The 24453-nt window shown below is 54.9% G+C and overlaps 10 protein-coding genes across 10 annotated transcripts; 8 read left to right on the top strand and 2 right to left on the bottom strand.

Annotated features, from left to right (window-relative positions):
- The first annotated feature begins 143 nt into the window (after positions 1-143).
- Positions 144-2192, top strand: J3D65DRAFT_78797 (putative beta-N-acetylglucosaminidase). Its single transcript, XM_066804189.1, has 2 exons — positions 144-1565; positions 1621-2192. Exons 1-2 carry the CDS (start codon positions 238-240, stop codon positions 1901-1903), a joined length of 1611 nt encoding a protein of 536 aa, XP_066652721.1. The 5' UTR covers positions 144-237; the 3' UTR covers positions 1904-2192.
- Positions 2193-2481: 289 nt separating this feature from the next.
- Positions 2482-3609, top strand: J3D65DRAFT_605850 (uncharacterized protein; the record flags this gene model as incomplete). The annotated part of the gene is made up of 1 exon (XM_066798379.1): positions 2482-3609. One exon carries the CDS (start codon positions 2482-2484, stop codon positions 3607-3609), a length of 1128 nt encoding a protein of 375 aa, XP_066652722.1.
- Positions 3610-4355: 746 nt separating this feature from the next.
- On the top strand, positions 4356-6080 carry J3D65DRAFT_635144 (uncharacterized protein). The gene has a single exon (XM_066801286.1). It carries the CDS (start codon positions 4413-4415, stop codon positions 5841-5843), a length of 1431 nt encoding a protein of 476 aa, XP_066652723.1. The 5' UTR covers positions 4356-4412; the 3' UTR covers positions 5844-6080.
- Positions 6081-6527: 447 nt separating this feature from the next.
- On the bottom strand, positions 6528-7658 carry J3D65DRAFT_78821 (uncharacterized protein). Its single transcript, XM_066804190.1, has one exon. The coding sequence runs from the start codon at positions 7329-7331 to the stop codon at positions 6651-6653; it is 681 nt and encodes a 226-aa protein (XP_066652724.1). The 5' UTR covers positions 7332-7658; the 3' UTR covers positions 6528-6650.
- Positions 7659-7805: 147 nt separating this feature from the next.
- J3D65DRAFT_684959 (uncharacterized protein) lies at positions 7806-9623 on the top strand (the record flags this gene model as incomplete). The annotated part of the gene is made up of 2 exons (XM_066803793.1): positions 7806-8483; positions 8532-9623. The coding sequence occupies 2 exons, from the start codon at positions 7806-7808 to the stop codon at positions 9621-9623; spliced, it is 1770 nt and encodes a 589-aa protein (XP_066652725.1).
- A 643-nt stretch (positions 9624-10266) lies between these two features.
- J3D65DRAFT_635151 (uncharacterized protein) lies at positions 10267-12076 on the top strand. The gene has a single exon (XM_066801287.1). It carries the CDS (start codon positions 10551-10553, stop codon positions 11799-11801), a length of 1251 nt encoding a protein of 416 aa, XP_066652726.1. The 5' UTR covers positions 10267-10550; the 3' UTR covers positions 11802-12076.
- A 608-nt stretch (positions 12077-12684) lies between these two features.
- Positions 12685-14493, top strand: J3D65DRAFT_684962 (uncharacterized protein). Its single transcript, XM_066803794.1, has 2 exons — positions 12685-13136; positions 13242-14493. Exons 1-2 carry the CDS (start codon positions 12760-12762, stop codon positions 14092-14094), a joined length of 1230 nt encoding a protein of 409 aa, XP_066652727.1. The 5' UTR covers positions 12685-12759; the 3' UTR covers positions 14095-14493.
- A 431-nt stretch (positions 14494-14924) lies between these two features.
- On the top strand, positions 14925-16379 carry J3D65DRAFT_78912 (uncharacterized protein). Its single transcript, XM_066804191.1, has one exon. The coding sequence runs from the start codon at positions 15047-15049 to the stop codon at positions 16307-16309; it is 1263 nt and encodes a 420-aa protein (XP_066652728.1). The 5' UTR covers positions 14925-15046; the 3' UTR covers positions 16310-16379.
- A 1158-nt stretch (positions 16380-17537) lies between these two features.
- J3D65DRAFT_653040 (uncharacterized protein) lies at positions 17538-19750 on the top strand (the record flags this gene model as incomplete). Its single annotated transcript, XM_066802462.1, has 5 exons — positions 17538-17865; positions 17916-18926; positions 19013-19263; positions 19374-19564; positions 19586-19750. The coding sequence occupies exons 1-5, from the start codon at positions 17558-17560 to the stop codon at positions 19748-19750; spliced, it is 1926 nt and encodes a 641-aa protein (XP_066652729.1). The 5' UTR covers positions 17538-17557.
- Positions 19751-22687: 2937 nt separating this feature from the next.
- On the bottom strand, positions 22688-23944 carry J3D65DRAFT_670535 (uncharacterized protein; the record flags this gene model as incomplete). The annotated part of the gene is made up of 1 exon (XM_066803296.1): positions 22688-23944. The coding sequence occupies one exon, from the start codon at positions 23942-23944 to the stop codon at positions 22688-22690; it is 1257 nt and encodes a 418-aa protein (XP_066652730.1).
- Positions 23945-24453: the final 509 nt, after the last annotated feature.

Consider the following 24453-nt stretch of genomic DNA (forward strand, 5'->3'; position numbering starts at 1 on the left):
GTCGCCGTCATCAACAAGCAGAGTCTACCAGGGTAAGACGCAAACATTTCCCATTGGACAACCACTTGCCCTCTTACCCCCATTCGGTCCTGCTTACCAGAAATAGCAGTTTGCGGAGTTGAAGCTTTGTCCACTGGCCCACACGATATCGACCATTCAGCCTGCCCACCCCTCGTGACCCATCTCGAGCTCTCTCAGTCAAGCTCCAATACGACGACCGCTCTTATTACCCGGAACATGGCTTCCATTTCTCAGCACCAAGACAGTCTCCGCCGCCAGATTGGCCAGCTTTTCATCGTCGGCTTCCACGGCCAGACCGTCGACGAAAACATCAAGAAGCTTATCCGCGCCCCGTATCACGTCGGACAAATCGTCCTTTTCCAGCGCAACGTCGCCAGTGCTGCCCAACTGGCAAAATTGACCCACGACCTCCAACAAGTAGCCCGCGAAGCTGGGCACGAACGCCCTCTGATTATTGGCATTGACCAAGAAAATGGCCTCGTTACTCGCATCGCGCCCCCAATCACAGCCCAGCTTCCGGGCTCCATGGCGGTTGGAGCGACGGGATCGCCCGAAGCTGCCTTTCGTGTTGGCCGAGGCACTGGCGAAATCTTGCGCTCCCTGGGAATCAACATGAATTACGGCCCGGTCTGCGACGTCAACAACAATCCTTCGAATCCAGTCATTGGTGTTCGCTCTTTCGGTGACGATCCTCATAGAGTTGCCACCTTGGCGCTTCAGAATATGCATGGACTCCGTGATGGCGGTGTCATTTCGTGCGCAAAGCACTTTCCCGGCCACGGCGACACAGCTGTCGACTCACATTACGGCCTTCCAAAGATTGAAAAAACGTGGGAGCAGCTTGAGCTGTGTGAGGTGGTTCCTTTCAGGGAAGTTGTTCGAAACAAGATCGAGTCGGTCATGACAGCTCACATTGTCTTTGGCGATTCGTCCTTGCCTGCCACCCTGGATCCAAAGGTCCTGTCGAAGCTCAGGAGCGGTCTTGATTTCCATGGTGTTATCATCTCCGACTGTCTCGAGATGAATGCCATTCGGACAGAGTGCGGCGGAACGGTGCAAGGCGCCGTCACTGCCTTGAAAGCAGGCTGTGACTGCGTCATGATCTGCCACACAATCGATCTCCAGACGAGTGCGCTGGAGGCCGTCTTTGAGGCGGCAAAGGATAAACAGTTTGCTGAGCAGTTGAGCCAGTCCTTCAAACGTGTCAATGCGACCCGCGGAGGATTGTCCATGGAAACTGCTTGCAGGGAGCCCGACCTCAACAAGTTTTGGCAGATCAGCGCCGAAAATGCGAAGCTGGCCCAGGAATTGTATCAAAGCAGCGCGACTTTTGTCCGTACAAGCTCGAAGCTTCCGCTGCAGAAAGACAGCAAAATACTGTTTGCCATGCCCGCCGACATGCCGATTCCGAGCGGAGTCGTCGAGTACGGAGATCTCCAAGGCCCAGTACCCGAGACGCCATCCGGGTACCTCGAAGTGTTGAAGTCGTTCAGCTCGTCAGTCGAGCACATGAAATTCTTCCAAGACGGGCGCAACGACAAAGAGTACGTCCAAAGCACCCCCACCCCCAAAAGAACCAACATGCTAACCGATCTGCAGCATCCTCGACGCAGCCGCTGCCGTCGACGTGGTCATCTTGGCCACCAGAAACGCCCGCCTCTCCCCGTATCAGCGCAACATGGCCAAAGCGCTGCAGTCGGCGGCGCCTTGTCTTGTTGTCGTTGCTACTTGCGATCCGTACGACTTTCTGGGCACGGACGGCGCGTTTGTCGAGAATTACGTCGCGATTTATGAGCCGACTGTCGCGGCTTTTAAGGGTGCTGCTGATAATTTGTTTGGCCTGCGTCATCCTGTGGGTCGGCTGCCGGTCCAGTCTTCCTAAGGGTCTTTCTCATAAACCGAGGCTTTGTCCGAGGTGCAGGTGAGGTGCCACCTTGACACGTATATCGCTCTGGAAGAATAGCTGTAAAAAGGTCGCGCCTTCCTTTACACCTCGCCTGTCAGCAAGCACTACTATTAAGGGCTAGGGGCCTGAAATAGCTGAATAGCAGGTGAGTGAGGTATAGAGCGAAATATACTAATTACTGACGGGCAGACTGGTGGGGTTTTTAGTGATGCCTCAGGCATCCACATCAGTAACACCTCGGAAAGTTCCTCAATTTGGGAGAAAACACCATGTGAAAAGCAATCGCCATGGAGAGACTGAAGCTTGTCCTGATGCTCGACGAAAAGAGTGACCGTGCACCCAAGATCGGCTCGTACCCATGTACGACGTGACAGCTGCTGTCTGGAAAAAAGCTTGTTGACGCGTCGACGCGTACCCCTGCTTCAGATCTTCCGGTGTTCACCGCCGTGGTCCGGTTTTCCTCCGACTTTCAACAACTCTTTGCGACCTACTGCATTCACCTCTGGAACTCCTCGCGCATCGCAAACAAAATCCCAACCAGCCGCCAGAAAACCATGTCTTCGAATACAGGAAACGATCAGGTCGCGTTTCGCTTCAAATTCTCATCTGAATCAATACCGCAGCTGCAAAGGCTCTCTGACAGCCCATCAGCCCACAAGATCAAGCGACTCGCTTTATTCAGCCTTGGGCTTCGGGAGATGCCAGATACCGGGGGCTACCTCAACCCAGCACCGGGAAAAGTCTACCACGTCCCGGGCGAAGGCGACTACGAAATGGCAGATGGCGATGGTGTATTGCCTGACATCGCCTGTCTGCATTGGACCAGGAAATTTGCCCCCATCATTGGGTCGTTCGACTCTCTTGAAGAGCTCACTCTGGACACTTCTCCGTACCGCGGTATGGGCTTGCCGTTCTCCAGGAGCCTGTTGTCGCACGTCGAAGACAACGAGGCTCCTGTCCTGGTGCGCGTCGAATTCCAGACTTATATTTGCGAGTTTTTCTGGAGAGGCTTCCAAAAGACCAAAGAGGTCACGTTTAAACCCAACCCGCGTCTCCAAGGGTCCGAGCGGAAAGCGATCTACTCGGATGCTGAGCGATTGTCGAGTCAGTTTGAAGACGTTTTTGAAAAATTGTCCATGGCCTACTTCGATCAAGGCCCGTCCACCTGCCGGTTCGAGTCGCTGGATATGGCGGGAGCGACCATCTTCTCTCTTTGCCATGAATACCTAGACGAGCCGTTTCTAGAGTCATTCAACCGTCCGCCTCTGTCTTTATCCCTCAAGAACATCAGGGAACGAAGACTGTTCGAGGACGAGTCGGACGACGAGTACGACACGGAGGAAGAGGAAGAGGAAGAGGAAGACGAGGGAGAAGAGAACCGCCCCATCCTCGAACAGCTGGCCAACAGCGAGCGCGTCCTCCGCGAGCTGTCGATTGTCAATTGCACATTCTACAAGGCGGACACGCTTCTCGTCCCGTTGTTCCAACACCTCAAGAACAATTGCTCCGAAAATCTTCGCACTTTCCGCTTTGAAGGGGTCAAGGATTTGGACGGCACCCCCGTCATGTTTGACTGGTCTGGCAATGGCAAGCTGGATGACGGCTCGCTTGTGCCGGAGATGGTGGAAAGCATGGGTATGTGGGGGGCTCTTGGACGAATGATTCGCTGCGTGCGATTTTAGAGCGAGCTTGCTTTACCTCTCTCTCTGTTCACAAAGACTTGTTTCTTTCTTTCCTTGGAATCATCTTGCGGACGTGATCCGACCAGCTGGGCCGGTACTTCTGGACGCCCTGACTCGTTGCACGCGTTCGCCCGCTCTTGACGCGTTCACGCGCGCGCGTGCCCCGTTTACTGCCTCCCTGCTGTATTTACATAGCGACCGAAACAAGGTTAAGCTGCGGTACTGAGCTCCGCCAGGCAGAACAGGAAGGAACTACCCCGCGGCCCTCACCATTCTTCGACTCATCCACCATCCACGGCCGCTGTCACTCTGCACGTCATCTACTTGCTTCCAAAAAACATCCGTTCGTGTCCGTATCTCATCTTCATCAAACACCTGTCTGCGTACATATCTCCTCTGTCTCATCTGAAGCTGGTTGACCCGCTTTGATCCGACCGGAGGTACTGCCCTGTGAATGACGGGCCGGACGGCCTTGCCGGTACAGGTGCGGGAGCATTCGCCGTCCGACTTCAACCCACATGAGGTACTGACGGTAAGCAGGAAACAAATGGAAAAAGAACGACATACTCGTTGATCAGCGTTGATCCGACTTGATTCGACAGTAAGTACTACATCCTTAACGGCGGGTCCGAAGACCTCGCAGCAGGAGCGGGAGCCGTTGCCGACTGACGGCACACAGAACAATGACCAAAAAAAGAACCAAAAAAACGTTGACCCCCCTTGGGCAGACAGTAAGTATTGCCCTCAGCGCTCGTCGACTAACTCCAATACACACGCGACCGGGACTGACTGACGGCAAACAGATGTCGGAATCTTCAACGCAGCCTCCGACCCAATCGTCGTCCACCACTCACCCTACCGCCGTCATGCACCGCTTCTCAAGCTTTGAGAGCCTCCCGACCGAGCTCTCGCATCTCGTTTGCGAGAACCTGGACTTCAACGATCTGAAAAAGCTCCGCCTGGCTAGCCGGACCATGGAAGCGAAGGCCACATTCACGATGGAAAAGTTATACCGGTCGAAATTCTACAAGATTCGCCTCGCCCTCACGCAATCCAATCTCCGTGCGTTGGAAAAGTTTGCGGATGGCTCGTTAGCCAAATACGTCTTCCGTCTTACATTGAAAAAGACGGACTTCGAGACCTTTGTCCAGGATGCTAAGGAGACGGCACAATCAGCTGAGACGTCGCCGTGGCGGGCCGCAATGAAACCCTATCGACGCAACTACAAGAAAAGGCTCTATCATGAAGCCAATAAGTGGACTGGGAAGCCACTCCATGCGATCCTTCCTTGCTTGAACCAGCTTCGTCTCACCACTCCCGGCCTAAACAACGAATATGGTCCCAAAGCATCAATCAGCGAGATCATCTTGTGGGACTGTGAGGTCATTGGAACTCTTCTTGGGAATTTCGAGAGACGCTCATCCATGGAGTTGAACATAGACGGCTTCCTCGGCTGCAAAATCGAAGTCAATGAAAATTCACCCATGCCAGATGTAGCCTTTTGGGAATCTCGTGGACGTTGGGAACCTCCTCTAGGCGATCCATATCATACGGTGCCTGGGTCCCTCGATCAGCTCGAGGCACTGCAGAGCTACTGCCAGCAAATCGAACTCCGCCTCTGTCAGCGCCCGATCCGGATCCTAAAGTTGTGGGATTTGCGGTTAGCCCTTCCCCACTTGCAGTCAATTTTCCAAACGGCAAGCCCTCCTCGAGAATTGAAGCTTGAGTCGTGCTTGCTGGACTTCGATGAGAACTTATCCAGGTTGCCTCTACCATACGAGTGGAGTTTTCCACTGGAGGCGTTTACGAATCAACGCAACAGTACTTCTCTCAGACCGCCCAGGCTATGGGGGCCGTCAAATCTCACAGAGCAACCGCGCTTCGTAGCCAACAGAGAGTCAATCGAAGCCTTTGTCGCGTCAGTCCGCCCAAATCTCCGGAAACTGGCCATACACCACTGCAAAACTCAACCGTATACAAGTCCTTCTTCGTTAAGCCATCTTCTCGAGACACTCAAGTCGTGCCAAGATTTGGAACTAGTTGAGATCGAGTTTCAGGAGTACACATTTAAGGAGCAGCGTGACGGAAATGAGAACAGCGACATGTTTGAAGCCCTGTTCCATGAACAGAACCTGGACTGGGCAGCCGTGGTTGCCGAAAAGGGAATTGTGGGAACTCTCGACGACGCGATTCGCTGCGTGGCTCGAGTTCGCGCGGAATGGGAACCAAGATGATATGGCCGTCTTTCTTCTGTGAGTGCCTAGAGTCCTGGAGTTGGCGGCGTTTAGTTTGGAGTGTTGACAGAGCCGTTTTCCTTCTGAACGCAAAACACTTACATGGGATTTGAAGTCGGAGCGACAGACTGCAGACACTGAGCCGGGTATCAGATATTGGAACAAAATTTGCACATGGACAAGCTGTGGATGTAAGTCAGTCGTAGGTAGTTTCTCAATCTCAAAAGTCATCGGTGGAGCAAGCAGTGATGGAGCAGCTCTCAAAAAGTCGGAGGGACTAGTACACTGCACGTTTTCCCCCTTCCGCCGTCCACAGCACCAACGCGATTGATACGGCGAATGATGCGGCAAGTCGGCGTGCAGCTAACTAACAAATTGAGATAGGCAGGGTACTGGCAATTCACACCGCGCATTTGCTTCTGCGGCGTGACGGGGGCGAGTGCCGCGCTGAAATGCTTCTTTCTTCGACCAACACACTGCCGGAGTGCTAGCACAAAGCTCTTCCAGATGAGCCAGTCGAATCAATGTCGTTGAAGGCTGGCTGCAAGCGTCTGCTGGCATATTGGCAACGATGCCAGTATCTGCGCGCCATTGTGTTTTGGTGAGGGGGTCAAAAGCGAGTTGTCTCCCGCCCGTCAACTTCGCGCAGCAACCACCGCACCATCACTAGTCGCCATGTCCCAAGAAGATGCCGCTACAGCCCTCTATCCCAAGCCCGGTCCCACGCCTCGAGGAGTTCCCGAATAAGCTTCTGCTCCAGATACGCGAGTACCTACGTCAAGACCAGCCCCGCAGGGTCCGTCTTGTCTACGAACCTTGAAGGATCCTGCAACTTGCCACATTCTCATGTGGCATGGGCCGACACGACGATGGTGGACCTCTTTTCTCCTGCGCTCCGCGCTTTCGAACGCTTTGTGGACACTGGACTGTGCGAGGATGTGCGGGTTCTTGCGGTTTGGACGCTTGGTTCCGAGGGCTTTGTGCGAGGTGTTCGCTGGATGGCTGTGGAACGACAGGAGGCTGCGAAAGCACCGTCGAATGCGGACCAAAGGTCTTTGCGCAAATTGGCTGGAAAGCCGCCGCGACCACCTGTCGACTAATTCTGGAGCACGGAGAGCTGGATTTTGAGGAACGCCCCAACACTAGACAGTCAACGAAGAAACAGTCACGGGCTTTGTCGCTGTGCTCCCGAATCTGCACCACCATATTACCATTGACGATTACCAACACATGTCTGGAACAAATACAGTCTCGTGGGGACGCTTTGCTCTGGCACTGAAGGAGTGCAAGGAACCGGAGTCGCTTCATTTCAGGGGTAATCAGATTCAAAATTTTCTCGGTCCTGTGACATGCTGGAGCCATATCTTGGGTCTGACTACCTACTTGAACCGAAGAAAGTTGTAAAAACGGCTCTTGGCTGCCACCATGAGGTTCAGGAGGCTTTGCCAGACCCGCTGTTGACATCTGATTGATGGGCCGACGTTCCATGTGGGGGAAATTTTGGCAAGCGACGGACTACATCATGCCCGCGTGGGAGCCTTCTCGCGAAACCACGTCATTTGATCGCGACGGTGCCTGCAAACTTTCGTTCGCAACCATATCGCCAAGGTCGGCGTCTGACGGAACGAAGGAACAAGTAAGCTCGGGTCGGCTCATGGGCCTCCTTCTCTTCCCCAAAATGATGCCTCAACCATTACTTCACGGCGAGGAAGGCTGACATCATCAATCTTCTTGCTCCTCATCGAAGCTTGTGCCCGGCTAGGAAAAGATTACACTTGGTTGCGATGAGCACCACAAGTGATAAAATTGACGCGGCTTCCTGTGTTTTTCGAACGTCCTCTGGGCTTTTTGTTAGAGAAATTCAACACTTCGCGGTGATTGCTTTTCTTGGTACACTCCTTGGGCTTTCCGTGGTCGACATCCATCACTTCGCCGGCATCCGTGTTCTCCTGCGCTCCAACAATGGACAGCATGCACCGCTGTACCGTTGTTATTCCCAACAACAAAGGGAAGCTCAACATTGCATGCTCGCAGACATATAACGCCGTCTGCTCCTGCGGTCGCATCTTCCAAATCATCCCCTCCACAGACAACCCGGCGACTTTTCAAGTTCTCTGCCAACCCCCTTCACAAATTTCGCGCACTCCTTCGCTCTCAGACATGGATCTTGCCCGAATACTGCAAAAGCCTCCGACAGCAAGTATGGAGCACGGTAATACAGATGGGTTAGCAATCAAGTCCACTGAAGCCCTATCCACGACCAGGTCTACGGAAGCCACTGGAGGATCTCCTCGGACGCCACATAACAACGGTGCCAACTATGTGGCCGTTGATCGTGGAATTGAAAATATTCCGTCACCCTTTAGGCTGTGGTCCACCGAGTTGGTGGAGGGCGTCGCCGACCACCTTGATACCAAAGATTTGTGCGCGTTTCGAGCTACCTGTGCAACAATTGCAGGTCAGGTCGACTATCCGTTCAAGAAGCGCTTCGGCAGCGTGGAATACACCATTACGGATAGCCAAACGGTAAATGCCGCGAAATTCGACCGTCTGAGACAGTTCAGACGAAGTCGACTCGCCGACGAAGTCAGGACTCTTACGTTCATTGAGCGCGAAAAAGGAGGGTTCCCCATTCTAAATGTAAGTCCCCCCAGCACGACCAAGCGAGCCAAAGCTGACATGTCTCAGAATTCTTTGCCTGGTCATGAAGACGGAGACATTCGCTTCTTCAGGGATGAGATAAGGATCCCAATGACCTTTGTCAATTCGCTGGAATGGTTTCCGAAACTAGAGACCCTTGTCTTCTCCTCGGACTATGTTCCTCGTGAACGCATCGTATCGGAGATCACTCCCGCGATCGAGGACTACAAATCTGTTTTCACGAGCCTGGAGCAGCTCCTCCGCAGACGGAAAACCCCATTGCAAGTCCAAGTCCGACACAGGGACTTGATCTCGTGCGAGTTCAACTGGACTGGAAAGCGCGAAACCACCCACAACATCTCGTTCCGGTCCCTCAGGACGAAGACGGCAGTCGAGGAGGAAATTCGCGAGATGATGCGTATCGCTTTGGACCCGACCAGGCAGTGCTTTTACAACTTCGAGATCAAACGGTACTGTGTCCAGTTGAAGGAAACTCTCCTCAAGCATAGCCTCCGCGTCATCAAGCTGTCTGGCTTCACGTTTCGCATCCTCGACCTCGCAGACCTGTTCAGTTCGCGGAGAGCCCTCTTTGGGCCCGAGACCCTCATTATAAACGACTGCCAAATCAGGTTTGATGAAGAACCCTTCAGTGGCCAAACGATCGTCAGATGGACCCAGATGAGGGCCTTCATCGAAGACCTGGGTCGCACGGGAGTTCGGCACCTCGAGTTTGTCGATGTCAGTCTCAATATAGCTGCCCATTTGATCTGCATTCCTCTCTTCCAGCTGATTCGGAAATTCTGCAGGCTCAAAAGCTTCCGCTTTGAGCGGTTTGATCGCGTGTTCTTCGATTGGGACGGCGACAACCAGTTGGACGATGGCAGAAGACTTCCAGAGATGATCCGAAAGTTGGGTGGCGTCAACATGGCTATCTGGGAAATGGAGAGGTGCGTCCTCTACAAGAGAATTCTTCCTGCAGGTTCCTTTCCCAAAAAGGAGAAAAAGCAGGAGGAGCAAAATCAAGAGACGAAAGAGCAGGAGGAGGAAAAGCAGGAAAGTGGAAAGAAGGATGCAGAGAAGCCTGAGGAAGAAGAAGATGAGGACAGATATGATCTGCCTGACGAGTATTTTGGCTTTTAGATCGCCGTTTGGCGTGGTTTGGCGTCTTGGTGTGTTTTTTTGGGTCTTTAACTCCTGCGGGAGACGGGGAGCATTCTAGTATTCGTGCTTTCTGTTTCCCCGGTTTTTCATGCACTTCGTGGTATTTTCTGGTACGTTATCTCTTTCCACGATGATACCTCTCACATCCCAAGACATGTGTAGACCTAGCAATTTATTTTCGTCGAATGGAAGTCTTTGTGTCCTTTGACGCATCTGTGGCCTGAAATGTTCACCTTATGCCTATTACCTTGACGGAGGCGTGATTTTGTGCGCTGCGTGGGCAAATTTTCTTTGTGGTCCGATGCCAGGTTGGCTCAGTCGCGTCCTCGGTCGCGTCCGCTCCTGGAAAATACAACACACAAACCTTGGACTTCTTCAAGGTACAACCCCACTCACCACAACTACAGCTTGGCTGATTGAAGCTGTCAGAACTCGCTAAGTCGTCTGCGACGAGCAAATCACCTCGCCGCTCGCCGATCGCCGTCGCCGCCGCCAGCGCAAGCTCTTCACCTCTACTGTTTCCACGTTCCGCCGACTCTCGACTCTCAGCGACAACATCGAGCGACCTGGCCTTGGGAGACATCCAGAACCATCTTGCGGAGGTCTCTGAGCACCCTGGGGTGAGCGGGGCGAGATCACTCTTCTTTCTGGTCACCGACTACCGCATGCTCGCCTCCAATCACCACACAAGATCCTTGTGAGAGGTCGACCAATCAAAACATTCGCCGCCGTGGTGGCTCCAAGCTATTCGTTTTCGCTGCCGAGTCAAGGGAGACTTGCACGTCAAACACAAGAACCCATTCTATCGGGTAGCTGGGTCTTGGCAGAACCGAGCATTAAGAAGATCGGTGGCTCGTCCTTTGTCGCCGTTCAAGAGTTGGTGCTTTGCTCTCTACTCCTTTCGCAATGGCGGACTCTTCAGCGTGCAATGGGTCAGAATGCGGCAGTGAGACCTACACCCCGATTGAAGAGTTGCCAACGAAACTGGTCGCGGCCATCACTTCATACCTCGACCCCGTCGACCGGAAGAGGCTCCGCCTCGTCAGCATCACCATGCTCAATCACCTCAATGAGATCATGAAGCCGGCTTTCCAGAATCTCAGATGCCGGCCCCTTCTCTCCGAACTCTACTCCCTCGCAGAATTCTCGACTGACAGTCCGCTGGCCAAAGAAGTCAGATCATTGACTTTCACCTTCTTCGATTCTGCCGCTGTCAAGCAAGACCTGAAGGACCTACGCGACGGAAAGGGTCACGGTTTGATGATATGTGAGAACATCAAAAGCGAAATGAAAGAAGAAGGTGGAATCGAGAGAGTCCATTCTGTGTTCGCTCTCCAGCAATGCCAAGCAATGATTGCAAGGGTAATCAGAGGCTTGGAGGGTGTGACGACGCTTGGACTGGTTTTCAAGACTGCACCCGTCTTCTTCATCCCTCCCGAATTCTTGCGCGAGCCACACATGTACCAAGACATGATCGTGGGCAGGTTGCTTCCCAGGATCGAAAAGCCGTTGATGGTCCGCGTTTACGACCCTCCCATGCGTTGGGGATTTTCCTGGACGGGAACCCACGCCTCCGCCATGTCCTACGAGACGTTGACGCCATCCACGCAGCTTGTGCGCAATTGCCCAAGTCCCGAAGACGAGACTTGGTTCGCGAACATGGGTTGGTTCTTCCTTCTCGCCGGTCACCAGCTAAAGTCTCTCCATTTACACAACGTCATTGTGCCACTGCAGGTGGTTGAGGAAGTGCTCGAGGACGTGAAGAATTTGGAAGTCTTGTCGATTACTGAGAGCATTCTTCTAGAAGATGCTCCAATTTATCCTCCGGCGTTGATCGACCCAGGCAGCAAGCTCCAGAAGAGCCTTCGCGAGCTGTCCCTTCGTTTCTGCAGCGGAGCCACCCACCCTTTGCCCCGCCTATTCAAAGCTTTCCGAGAGGGCGGCAGGCTGGAACGCTTCCAATTCGAGCAGATTGAAGGCATCTGGTTTGACTGGGACAAGACCGGCACTTTTGACGACGGCTCGTCGGTGCCGGCAATGATTGAAAAGATTGGTATGAAGAAGACGCTGGAGAGGATGGAGCAGTCCTGTTGTTGGGGCATGACGCCGCGCCATCCCCGCCTGGCAGAATTGTTTCCCCCCAACATCGATGCCTGAGCCTTGGCTCATTCTGGAACTCACCAGTTGGTCCCTAGTCTTCTTTCAGTCGAGCCGACGAAGATACTCGGATTTGCACCTCTTTTTGTCTGCATTGCTCGTTCAGGAATGCTCCCTGATCACTGCTCACCACGTCTGGGTCAACGGTTCTACCAAATTGCTGGATTCGTGCATGCCTCGCAGCTCCGCTCTGTCGCTCCTTAGTATATTCATGGCTCGATTCATGCTTGGACAATGGCTTGACTTGCGAGTACGGTGGCTAGGCTTTGTCTGGCGTTAGAATGACAGGATTGCCTAGGTAGAAATAGGAAAATACTTCTATACAGCGTTGTCATTGAGCTCAACACCACTCCAGTGGCTGCTTTCTCCTTCAATCTGATTGATAGTGTCACACCGGAGGTGCAGCAGAGAGGACAGTCATAGCTCGTCGGTAGATTTTGAACTCTCCCCTGTGGCGCATCTTCACATGTGTTCGTCGCTTAGGCCTGGATGCGATTGGTACGTTTGGTTGGAGTTGCTGGTGAGTTCCGACGTTGGCGTTGATACAGAGACATGTATAGCTTGTGAGTCAGCATGGTCCCAAGAATAGGATGACTCTGTCCAGTTGAGAGATGCGGACGTACCGCCAGGCGGTGAGACAGGTAGTTTCCCGCTCAGCCAGTTCGCTGTGGACTGGGAAGTGCCAAACTCTAATTCCGCGCTGATCCCAGCGGAGTTCGTGATGGGAACAGTGTGAAACTGCTGTGCTCCCCGCTCACCACCTTCGCCTCCATTCGCCTCGAGGGTCCCTCCGAATTGAATTCTTCAACCCACAGGAACCTCCATACCTGTTCGAAGAATAAGAAACAGAGGCCAGTCCTTCTGCTGCTCTTCCAAATGCTGTCACCACTTTGAGGTCCGAGCATTCAACATATCCTTCGAAAACGAGCTCCACGAACGATAGTCGGCTGCAAACCACATGTCCAATTCTGAACCTCCTGATCCGCGGCCAGCGGCAAGTGGTCCACCATCTGTCGCTACCATGGGGACCCGATTCATTCACAATCTCGCGACTGATGGAAATGGATTGTCGTCTACCCTTTCGCCAATCGAAAGTCTGCCGGCAGAGGTGGCCAGCTCGATCGGAAGCCATCTGGAACCTGAAGATCAGAAGTCACTACGTCTAACGTGCAAAACCATGGCCGGATACTTGGAATTCAATCTGAAAGAGCAGTTCAAGGCCATCAAATGTCTTCTTGTGCCCGCCGAAATCCAGGCGCTTTCCAGGTTCAAGAAGAAGCGGGTGGCCAGTGGGGTCAATTCTTTGACTTTAATCAAACCTGTGTCGACTGCATGGTTCATGGCAGATCAGAGTCGATTGGGGCGAGATTTTTCCTAATCCCTTTTCGCAGAATCAATCTCAGGTTTTCCGAATTTGTCCGCGATAGCACTTATGTGCAGCAAAAACCGGCGCGAACCTCACAACCCAAGTGGAGATGACGTTGAGTTTTGGGCTGAGGCCATCCGGCAGATCAAGAGGCCTTTGAAAGCTTACATCTATTCTCAAAAGGGTGCCTGCGGTGTAAAGTGGACCGGGAGCTACGAAACCTCCGACAAACTTCTCTTCAGTACATTTTCTTCTCGCGAGGTTATGATCGGATGCCAGGATCTTTATTGCAAAAAGCGCTGGTTTTCGAGTGCTTTCACAAAAATGCTGCAAATCCAGCCAAGGATTCTCGGACGCGGGCTGAAGTCTTTGGATCTCTCCAGCACAAGTGTGTCTACGGAAGACATTCGCCGCTTTTGCAGTTCAACTTCCGCCTTGGAGGCGCTCTCGATTGTGGAGAGTGACATTGCCTGCTCTCACTTCTGGGTGCCCAATGGCTGTCAATCCTCGATGATCCGCTCACTGAGAATTGTGTCCTGCAAAATTCGCTACCACCGGAGAAGGTTTGACCACACAGACGTGCAAATATTCTTCTCGGGTCTTAAAGAGTATGGAAAATTAAAGAGCCTCCAATTCGAAAAAGTTGGTGACATCGTCTTTGACTGGGACTATAATGGTTCCGAGGATGATGGTGGACGTCTGCGGTCAATCGTTGAACGGTTCGGCATTACATGTGCCTTAAACAAAATGATACAATGCTGTGGAGTCCGCGATTCAGAACCACTACCACGGTATCCGAGAACATACGCGTATCAGCCCACAAGGGATATCATCCGGTGCTGCACTTGCCACTGCGGAAGACTTTGCGGTTTGGAACCCAAAGACGTAGTTTTGGGTGATTGTCCGAATTTTCCAATCGTATTGTAGTTGCCCTCGTTCAATCTACGTAATTTTCAGGTATCAAAGTCGGGATGTCATCTGTCTTTTTTTCCCGTCGTCGGTTGAATTGGACCACCTCGGGGCTTTGAGTGCAGTGCTCTTGGCAAATAAATTGCGCAAAACGATTCAGGAAGAACAAATTGTTAAGGGAACTTACCTGAGCATTGGAGGGGTCTCAAAAATTGAACAGGGTTTGAGCGAAGACTATTCGTTGCGTACTCTCCTAATAGCGTATTCTGGGGAGGTGAGTAGGTGTCAGCACTCCTTGATCAACTCATGCTTCCAATCATTCTCTCTTATGGGATTTGATCATCCAAATGTCCCAACCCTGCGACAAAACTTGACTTGGTGACACGAGAGCGCGGTTCCAATGCGTGTGCGACTTGCCTGTGCGGGATCCTGGGCGGCATTTGCAGTTCCGCGAAATATCCCGGCCGGTCAACTCTAGGAGCCAATGGATGAGCCTACACAATCCGTCCCCTCATGACAACGGGAGAACGGGCCGACGCTGTGTGGCGATCAAATTCGAACTCCTCAGACTGCGTCGCGCAACGCGGTTCGAAAGACGCGTCAAGACGCGACGCAAACAAGGAGCCCCAGTCGTCCCAGCCGCCCTCTCGAACCTCTCCTCCAGGGAACCTACCTGCAAGCCCAGTTGACGAGCTGACCCTTTCACGATCTGAAGAAGACGACTAAGAAAAATTGTTGCAGAGAAGTGCCGGTGCGTCGAGTTTTTTCCCGGCTGCGATCGAAATTTTTCAGTCTCCCCGCCACCCTGTCACGATGCCCTTGCTTTGCTTCGGACGCGGGACGTTGGGACGAAAGACGGAAGATTTCGCAACTTTACCTCAACCTTCGACTGACGCGTTTCCCAGTTCGGAACGGCAAAGCCAGCATTTCGTGCCGTCTTGACCCATTAGAAGAAGCGGTCTTGCGATTGATGGTCACCAGCGCCTTTCACCACCCACTCCCAAACACCATCATGCCTCCCACGAAGAAGTTCTCGAAATTCGAAACTCTCGCGGACAAGCTGGTGAATGCGGTCGCTCAATACCTGGACAATGGCGACACGATGGAGCTGCGCACTACGAGCAAGACGATGCGGGACCACCTCAACTCCAACGCCAAACTGCAGGCCTGTTTCAGGGATCTCGAATGCCCTTTCACATCGATCGAGCTGCTGGACCTGCACAAGTTCATGAAAACGCCGCTGGCCTCGGCGGTCGTGAGCCTCAAGCTTTTCAAAACAGACGACACAGATGATTTGGACCGTTTCGTGGCATTTGACGGATTGACGCCTGGTGTGACACAACGAGGGGGCGCGTTGGTCATCGAAAACCCAGCACAGGTGCGGAAGCACCTCAAAGAGCGGCCGCAGCGGATGTTCGCCGAGCTCGTCAACGACCTGCCAAATCTGAAGACCGTCTGCTTTGTCTGCGGCGAGGATCTGGCGCAGGCTCGAGCAGGCTCTCTGCGCGACCCCGAACCGGAAGACTTTGAGTTCCTGGCCGACGCGCTGCGCAGGACGACGCGGACGCTGAATATCGACGTGTGCTATGAGAAAGGTGCGGTCGGTCTGGAGTGGTCGGGACAGGAGCGAGCGACGCACGAGTTGTGGTTCGAGGGCTACTCTAGCGGATCGCTGCTGCACCCGGTCACCAAGACTTGTATCGAGCGACCGCGGGAGCCTGAAGATTTTTTCGTGGTCGATACAACGTATACGTTGCCGGTGCTGGGTGGCCACGCCTTGCAAAGCCTCAGTCTCCACCGCACCGTGCTGTCTCTGGCGGATCTCCGCGCCCTGACCGACGCGCGCAGCGTGAATGGACCCCTTCAGAACCTCATCATCACGCAAAGCGAGATCTATGCTGGCCGCGAAGGCGAGGAGCACCGCTTCTTCACACACAAAAAGAGCCCGCTCAAGACGTCGATACGCAATCTAGGACTTATCCGATGCCTCACTCTGTCTGTGCCGTGGCTGAAGGTCTTCAAGGCCTTGCGCAAGTACACCCAACTGGAGAGATTACTGTTTGAGAAAATTGTCGTGCCATCTGGAGTGGTGCAATTCGATTGGGACGGCGACGGTGTTTTGGATGACGGAAGCCGGTTGCCGTCGATCCAGGAGCCGATGGATATGAACGCTACGCTCAACAAAATGATCCAGTGCTGCAAGATTCCCAGTTCCGGGTCTCTGGAGGCGTAGAATCCCTGATTTGGTCGTCCTGGCTCATTCGTGGACCGGAAAACCGACTCCAACGGCCCATTCAACTTCTTCTTGCTGTCCTTGCGTCCCCTATCGTTGCACAAGCTTCCAAATCTTTCTTTTGGAGTCCGGAATATGTTTCAACACTGTCTGTACCTATTAGTCTACGTCACAAAAGCTCAAAGACGCACCCCATGGAGCCTCCGTTGTGACTTGGTCGAATCGCTCGCTCGTCATCTCCAGGTTGCCGTGTGGACTTGCTTCTTTTTCGCGACAGTCCGCCTGAGTGCCATCCTGGTGCCAAATACCGAGCAGCTGTCATGGAATAGCGCTGCGTGTTATTGAGTGAGTGGTGCCGAACCTGAAGATATGGATTGGATCGACAAACATGGTGATGGGGCACGTGCATACGCTAGACTAACTATGGACTAGCGCCTGGCTGTTTGACGACCGACTCTACTGCCTCCAGGTCCTTGACACTCTCCTTCATCAACAATTCGTGCTCGCACCTCGCAGCCTGGACTGGACGACTGCAGCCGGTCAATGCCAAGCTTCCTTCCACCGGGAATGCTCTGACCCGCACCCGTACTCGAACGGCGCGTCAGTCGACGGATTTTAGAACGCCCCATCAGCCCAACAACACCTGCACGTATACATCATCAAGATGCAATCTGGCACCCAGGCTAGCGGTAACACCACCAAAAGAATGCACCACGACCCCCGCAGCCCCCAAGGACGTTAACCTCGGGGCGACCATTTTCCCCGCCTGCATGCACGCTATGCAGGGGAACCGAGCCGCTGGCGCTACTCGTTGATTGGTTTGCGCCTATATCAATCTTTCTGGATTGGGCAAGAGTCCGGTTCCCCAACGGTTGCTGTGCGTGGTGTGGCAATAGTTAGGGGACGTCATCGGATACCGGCACGGCGAATCGCAATGGTGGTGGTGGTGGTGGTGGTTGCGTAGGCTGTGGACGCGGATCTGTCGAATACCCGGCCAGCAGCTGGACGGAGCCCTTGTGCGCCGTGATGTGTTCACGCGGAGCAGTGCTGGCATTGAGGAGATTTTGGTGCCGAATGGGGCTACACAGCGGCCGACTTGCCTCGGCCGTGCTGTCGGGAGTGGTGCATTGCCAATCGTCTCTGGTTTGAGAGTGGCTGCTCCTTGCTCTATATCTTGGGAACACTGCTCATTTTCACTTGTTCTCCATTCTTTCTTCTCACTGCCAGTAGTCGGACAAGCAAGCAAGCATGGCGCCAGACATCAACGCCGTCGCGTCCGAGTGGATCAAGGATGGCCGCTGGGACTACTCGACACCCGGCTCGACGGGCTACTCGGTCCCTGACATCACGTACGACGACCCGGCGGCGCGGCCCCTTAAGGTCATTTGCATCGGCGCTGGCTTTTCGGGCATCTTGAACGCGTACAAGATCCAGAAGCACTGCCAGAGCGTCGAGTTCAAGATTTACGAGAAGAATGAAGATATTGGAGGTACGTGGTTGGAGAACAGGTATCCAGGGTGTGCGTGCGATATCCCGAGCCATGCTTACACGTACAAGTGAGTATTTCTACTGTGGCATGGAAGGGGTTCGACTGATTGGAGTGAAGCTTCGCGCTCAATCCTGACTGGCCCAAGTTCTTCTCCTCGGCGTCCGATATCTGGGCGTATCTGAACAAGGTCTGCGAGGTCTTTGACCTGCGCAAATACATGACCTTCTCGACGCACGTCAACGGCGCTACCTGGGACGAAGATAGTGGGCAATGGCACCTCCGCATGCGCCGCCGCGTAGGCGACTCGACTGAGGAATTCACCGACTCCTGCCACCTTTTGCTGTACGCCACGGGCATCCTCAATGCGCCAAAGCACCCCGAAATCCCCGGGCTGGACTCGTTCCGCGGGCCCGTCGTCCACACGGCCGAGTGGCCGCGCGACTACGACGCGCCGCAATGGAAAGACCAGCGCATCGCCATCATCGGGTCGGGAGCGAGCTCGATCCAGACGCTGCCGACGATGCAGCCGCACGCCGGGCACGTCGACGTCTACGTGCGGACGGGGGTGTGGTTTGTCGACCTCAGCTCAGCGTTCCACGGGCGGACGGACTACGCTGACGACGAGAAGCGCGACTTTCGACGTCAGCCGGACGCGCTGGTTGCGCACGCCAAGCAGATTGAGCACGACGTCAACAACCTGTGGCCGCTCATGTACGCCGACAGCGAGGCGCAGGGCGCGGCGCAGGCGGCGCTGAAGCAGCGCATGCGCGAGCACATTGGTGACGAGCGCCTGCTCGCGGGCTTCACGCCCACATTTGACGTTGGATGTCGCCGCGTCACGCCTGGCGATGCGTACATGGCGGCCATCACCAAGCCCAATGTCGACGTGCATTTTGCCGCCGTCGAGCGCGTCACCCCGACCGACGTGGTCGATAGCAAGGGCGTGGAGAGGGCTGCCGACACCATTGTCGCTGCCACGGGCTTTGATGTCAGCTACCGCCCGCGCTTCCCCGTCGTTGGACGCGACGGGAGGGAGTTGGGCGAATACTGGAGACGGTGGCCGGAAAGCTACTTGGGGCTCGGCGTGCCGGGTTTGCCCAACTTTGTCATGTTCGTTGGACCGACGTGGTTGGTCTCCCTTCCCCTCCCCCCTTTTCCCCTACATCACAATACATTGCAACACCTAGGTACTGATGACAGCGTGCCGCACACAGGCCCGTCGAGTCCGGCAGCGTGGCTGGCCCGCTAGGCTCCGTAGCCGACTACACGATCCAGGTGATCAAGAAGATGCAGCGCGACCACATCAAGGCGTGGGCGCCCAAGCAGGACGTGACGGACGCCTTCAACGCGCACGCGCAGGAGTGGTACAAGCACACGGTGTGGAAGAGCGGCTGCCGCAGCTGGTACCGCGATAACGTCACGGGCCGCGTCAACGCTGTGTGGCCGGGCAGTTCGTTGCATTATAGTGAGTTTTGCCTCCTCTTCTCTTCTCTTCTCTTCCTTGCTCTCCTTTCCTTTTCTTCTACTTTCTTCTTTTGGACGCAAATGTGGTCGGGCTAACGGCGTTGCGTACAGTGCAAACAATCGCCTCCCCCCGCTGGGAAGACTTCGACATCGCTTACCACTTCGCCAACCCCTGGGCGCACCTCGGCATGGGCTGGAACCGCGAGTTCAAGACCAGCCCCATCGGCGACCTGGCGCCGTACCTGCGGCTTGACGCGCTCGACCCGGCGTGGGTGCGCGCCGTCGGCATCGACGCGGAAGAGGTCAAGAAGGGCGTTCGGGAGTTGAGAGAGCGGGAGGGCGTGGCTGGGTATGAGGGCAGCGTGTTGGAGGGAGGGGAGAAGAGGGCCGGCGAGAGTGAGAGGCGGCAGGGTGAGGAGGGCGTTGCGAGGGGCGTTGCGGGGGTTGAGGAGGACGGGGCCAGGGCGGATGTGCAGGTTGGCGCGTAGGTGCTGCAGTGGTGAGTGCTGAGATGAGGACGCATTGGCATTCGAGCATTTGTACGTATTCAGCATCAGCATGTCCCTGCGTCCTAATTGAAGATTTCCATTTCCCTTCGCCGCATTCCCCAAGATCCGAATTTGTATGTACATGTGCGTGTGCGTGTATATATACCCACAGACTCACCCTCTTTCCCATCATCTCCCCACCTTCGGACTCGACTACCTGGCGAAACTGGATCGCCAGCTGACTTTTCTTTTGCACCTTTTGGCACTACCTGGAAGTGGTTCTGCGTTCGAGCCGCTGGATGCGCGAGCGGTTCTTTTGCGTTAATTTTGCGTTCTGCCCTGCCCTGAATGCTCCCAGGCAGACCACCGGGTGTTGGTGTGTAGGAATGCTCCAAGCGCGCGTGTTCACGGGGAGTTTGTTTATGGTTGGTTTGGATGTGAGGGCATTTCCCGATTGGGACGTCGCTGCCTCGTCTGCCTCTCGTCACACTTCAGTCGGCCGCTCAACCTCAACCTTCCACCCACTTTGTCTTTACACCGCACACATTTCTCTCCATTTCCAGAGATGGCGTTCTCGAATTGATCCTCTGCCGTTCTTCTTTCAGTGTCGCTTGCATGTCTACGTCTCCAACGCACCCTCTGAACCTGCCGCCACCCGTCACCTCACTTTTGCAGAGCTCCCGCCCCAACTCCTCCGGACAGAAAACATGGAACCAACCAACACGGGCCAAATCAGCGACTCCCAGGTCGAGTGCGGCAGCTCGACCTCCGCCCGTTGCGTTTCTCCCGTGCTAAACAACGCCAAACAGGTCCTTCATTCCCTTCCTCACTGACGTTGCGCCCACGTTCAAAGCCGTCCGCAACACGCTTTTGCGCCGCAGCCCGACGTTTGCGGCCCTGAAGTACGTCGAAGGAAGGAGTATTGTTCAGCAGGTCGTCGCACGATTGCACAGTCGGAAGAGGGACAGACTCAAAGCTGCTGTCGCGCAGAAGCAGAATGCGAGGGCTGATGGACCAAGTTCGGGCCCTGTTTTGAGGCTCAGAGGAGGAGAGGTATACCATGTGGATCCGAAGGACGAGGAGCGGTCGCAATTGGGGCATCAGGAGGTGGGATCGGCGGCTGAGGGCGAGTGGCCTGGTGAGCTGACTCCGGAGGACGTGCAGTGGGTATGTTCGTCAAAGTGCTTTGACCGAATCGATGCTAATATTTCAGGATACACACCACGCATATGATCACCCTGTCCCTTTCGTTGGCTGTCCTTGCAGCTGGAATGTCAGTGCCGGGTGGTACGGCCTCTATCGAGACATTGGCAGAAACGTCAACAAGCCGCATCCTGGTCATCCGGAAGAAGGAGAACGCGCTCCATCGCTGCAACAGCCTGCATTCAGCAGGGAAAGATCCGATTACATGCGTTTGTTTGCCCGCTTAGATCACGGCTGGGACGATGTTCCAGAACTTCCTGTCCAAGAGGTCTCCAAAAGGCTCTACGATCTCAACATTGGCCCGGCCTTTTACCACGAGACGATTCTGAATTGTCTGTCTGTCGTGGCTCAGGGCTTCTTGGAATCGTCACCTTTGCTGCGGATTGCGATGCCTGTCATGGCAGAATTCGGGCTGGATTGGGCCTTTTCAATGGTTCCTCTCAACACCGCCATCCTTCTACAATCGACCGATGGTCGCGTCAAGATTGTCCCATGTGTCTTTCGGCTGATGGGTTCGTGGGACGCAGGTATTCCGTACACCAGATATGTCGGAGATGGTTGGCAGAAGAACAAAGTCTTTCACGGCTGGACATATGGCGAGAACTACCCGCCAGGCCGAAATCAAGATGCGTACGAAGAAATGGTCAGAAGAGTCCGCCAGAAATTCCTCAGCGTACCTTGTCTCTCGATCCGCGACGCCGTCATGATTGGCGTCCGCAAGCCCGGCAGTCCAGGCTGGAGCCCCCGTCGCTACGCCGACGTGTGGAAGGTCTGCTGGAACTCGTCCCCCAGCTCCTCGGCATACGAGCCCTTGAAACGACGCCGTGAGATGGAAACGAACCACTCCGAGCTCTTCTCTTCCGTCTCGAAGCTGGTCGACCGCTTGTTCGACGTCGCGGCCGACTTTCGCCTCCTCTTCACTAACCTCGCGACACTTCGCCCGTTCCAAGTCATCCGCGTCGATGACTTCGAACTGTCACTGCCGCGCATCCTCCCGCCGCTTTTGCGTGATACGGTCGATGGTCAGCCCCGCTGCCGCATGTTTGACGATTGCAACGTCCCGAGGCTTCCTGGCTCCAGCTATTGCATGTACCACAGCAAGCGGTCGCGTCAGCGACGTGGTGAGAATGGCATCAGCTATCATGTTGAGTATGTGCAGAGGAATGGCGCTGATGCGGGGCGTGATGTCAAGGCTGAGAGTGACAGTCACGCTGCCGGGGATAACGTGGGTCGTTGAGAGAAGATGGGGGTTGTCGCTGGTCTGTTTTTCGTTGTTGCTTGATTGTCTGAACTGAGTTTGTGGTTTGCCTGTATGCTTCTTTCTCTGACTTACTACGACACGACTTTCGTTGTTTTGCTATTCCAGACTGTTCGAGCAGGGGTGTGTTCATGAGATGGAAAAACTGTGAGCAGGATCATATGCTTCGCCGGAAAACATACTTGGCAGCAGCTAGGCGCGCATGGCAAACGAGAACGCCGGATTGTACGCGTATTTGTATGTGTATCGTGTATTATGGGTATCTATCTCTAAGCAAACGCTTCCGCTCTAAAAGCTGGATTGATTAAATGACTGTAGTGTATCTCCCTCGTCTGATTTCTCTTCTAGTCTCATCGTCTCCTCTCCGTGGATGGCAGGTTTGGAGTCTTGCCGGGCCAGTTTTGTTCCTTACTTACCTGCCCCTGAAAAACGCCGTCCGCCGTCCTCAAACAAACGATTCCTCTATCTATCTCGGCCTATCTCAACCACCGCACCGGCGGCACCGGCGTCGCCGCCGCCGTCTCCTGCGGCACAGCAGCAGCAGGAGTAAGCGTCCTCTTGAGCAGCGAGTCGGCCGTCTTGAGCGGGATAGGCGGGTCAATGACGCCCTCGAGACACGCGTCGCAGTTCTTCCACAGGGGGACGAGGTCGCGGACAGCGTCAGGGATGACGAGGCGCGGGGCGTAGTCATCATAGATAGTGTGGCAGACGTTCGTCGGCGTGGCGGCGGTGGTGGTCCAGCACTTCGACATGCCGCGGTACACGTCGGCGGGGACGGTGTTGAGGTCGGCGAAGTCGAAGGACGACGTCGCCGATACCCAGCTGCCTTCGGACGCGGCGCCGACGGTGCGGATGCTTGAGAGGCTGGCGGGTGGGATGGGCACGACGAGGTGCGACGTCGTGTGCCCGCAGAGCGTGGTTTGCCCGTTGACGAGCGCGCCCGCGATGCCGACCACGTAGTCGAAGCTGAGGTACACGCTGGGCGAGGTCATGGTGATGCCGCGCGTGACGACGGTGGCGACGGCATCGGCGTCGGGAGCGGCTGTGATGGTGGATTTTGCGGTTGCGTTTGCTGTTGGGGTTGCGGTGGAGCTGTCCCCTGTGCACAGCGGCGAGCCGGTGGTGACGGGCCAGTAGAAGAGTTCGACGGAGCGCGCGCGCACCTGGCAGCGGTCGCAGTACTGGAAGTTCTTGCACGGGCCCACGTCCGGGTTGATCAGGTTGTCGTGCGGGCTCTGCATGGTCGTGTAGTAGGCAAAGTCGCTGCCGAGCGCGAAGCACTGGTCGCCGGCCACCGAGCAGGTGGGCGCCGCCGTGGTGACGGTGTTGGTCGACGCGTTGGTGACGCCGCTCCAGGCCGTAGCCGTCGTCACCGTCTGGTTGAAGGTGCGGTATTCCGAGACGCCTGACGGCGCGCGAGGGTACCCGTCGCAGAGCGTGTGGAGAGATGTCGGGGCGGCGTTCTTGACCGACGTCAGGGTTACTGTCGTTTGAGCTGGGATCGACGTGTCCGTGGTGTAGGTTGAGTATCCTTCCTCGTACACGTCCCATGAGGATAGACAGCCTGAAGCGCTCGACAGGGACGGCGCGACGCTGATGCTTGAAGGAGGGTTCGTGTTGGTTGATGTTGGCGTGTACTCGGAAAGTTCCAAAGTGGAATATAGTCCAGACAAGTAGTCGAATGAGGTGGCATCCCGATTGACCAAGACGTCGTTGGCGACGTTTGGCTGCATAGCAGTAGCAGCGGGAAATGAGGCGGCATCCGCAAAGAATCCACTGGTAAGAGGAAGCGACGGTGTTGACAGAGCCATTGCGGGCTGAAGTTTACTGCCCAAATCGAACTACGTGGCGGTCAGAGAGTCCAGTGCGAATGATGTACCGACACGGCGAATGTAGGTGCAAAGCTTGAACGTTGGACTGAAATTATCAAAGAAGGACTGAACATTAATATCTGGACGTCAGACCCAGCTATAGGGGCCAGAACTATTCACACAAGGCGTCCCCTGGACAAGGCTTTGCAGACTCCGCCCATGACTGCGGTCAATAGGTCTGCGGTGGGCGTGATCTGCTTGGGGGCCAAAAGTAAATCCCTTCCCATTTCAGCTAGCTCTTGACAGCGGACCTGAACCGTGAGTCCTCTTCGCATCGGGAAATCCGGGCATGTTCTTTGTGAGCTGCCATTCAAGGTCGGCACCGAGTCCGAAGAAGCCAGTGCTGCATCTGCGGCTAGACCGAGAATGGA

The sequence above is a fragment of the Phyllosticta citribraziliensis genome, assembly GCF_038025025.1.
Source record: "Phyllosticta citribraziliensis strain CPC 17464 chromosome Unknown J3D65scaffold_10, whole genome shotgun sequence".
NCBI lineage: Eukaryota > Fungi > Ascomycota > Dothideomycetes > Botryosphaeriales > Phyllostictaceae > Phyllosticta > Phyllosticta citribraziliensis.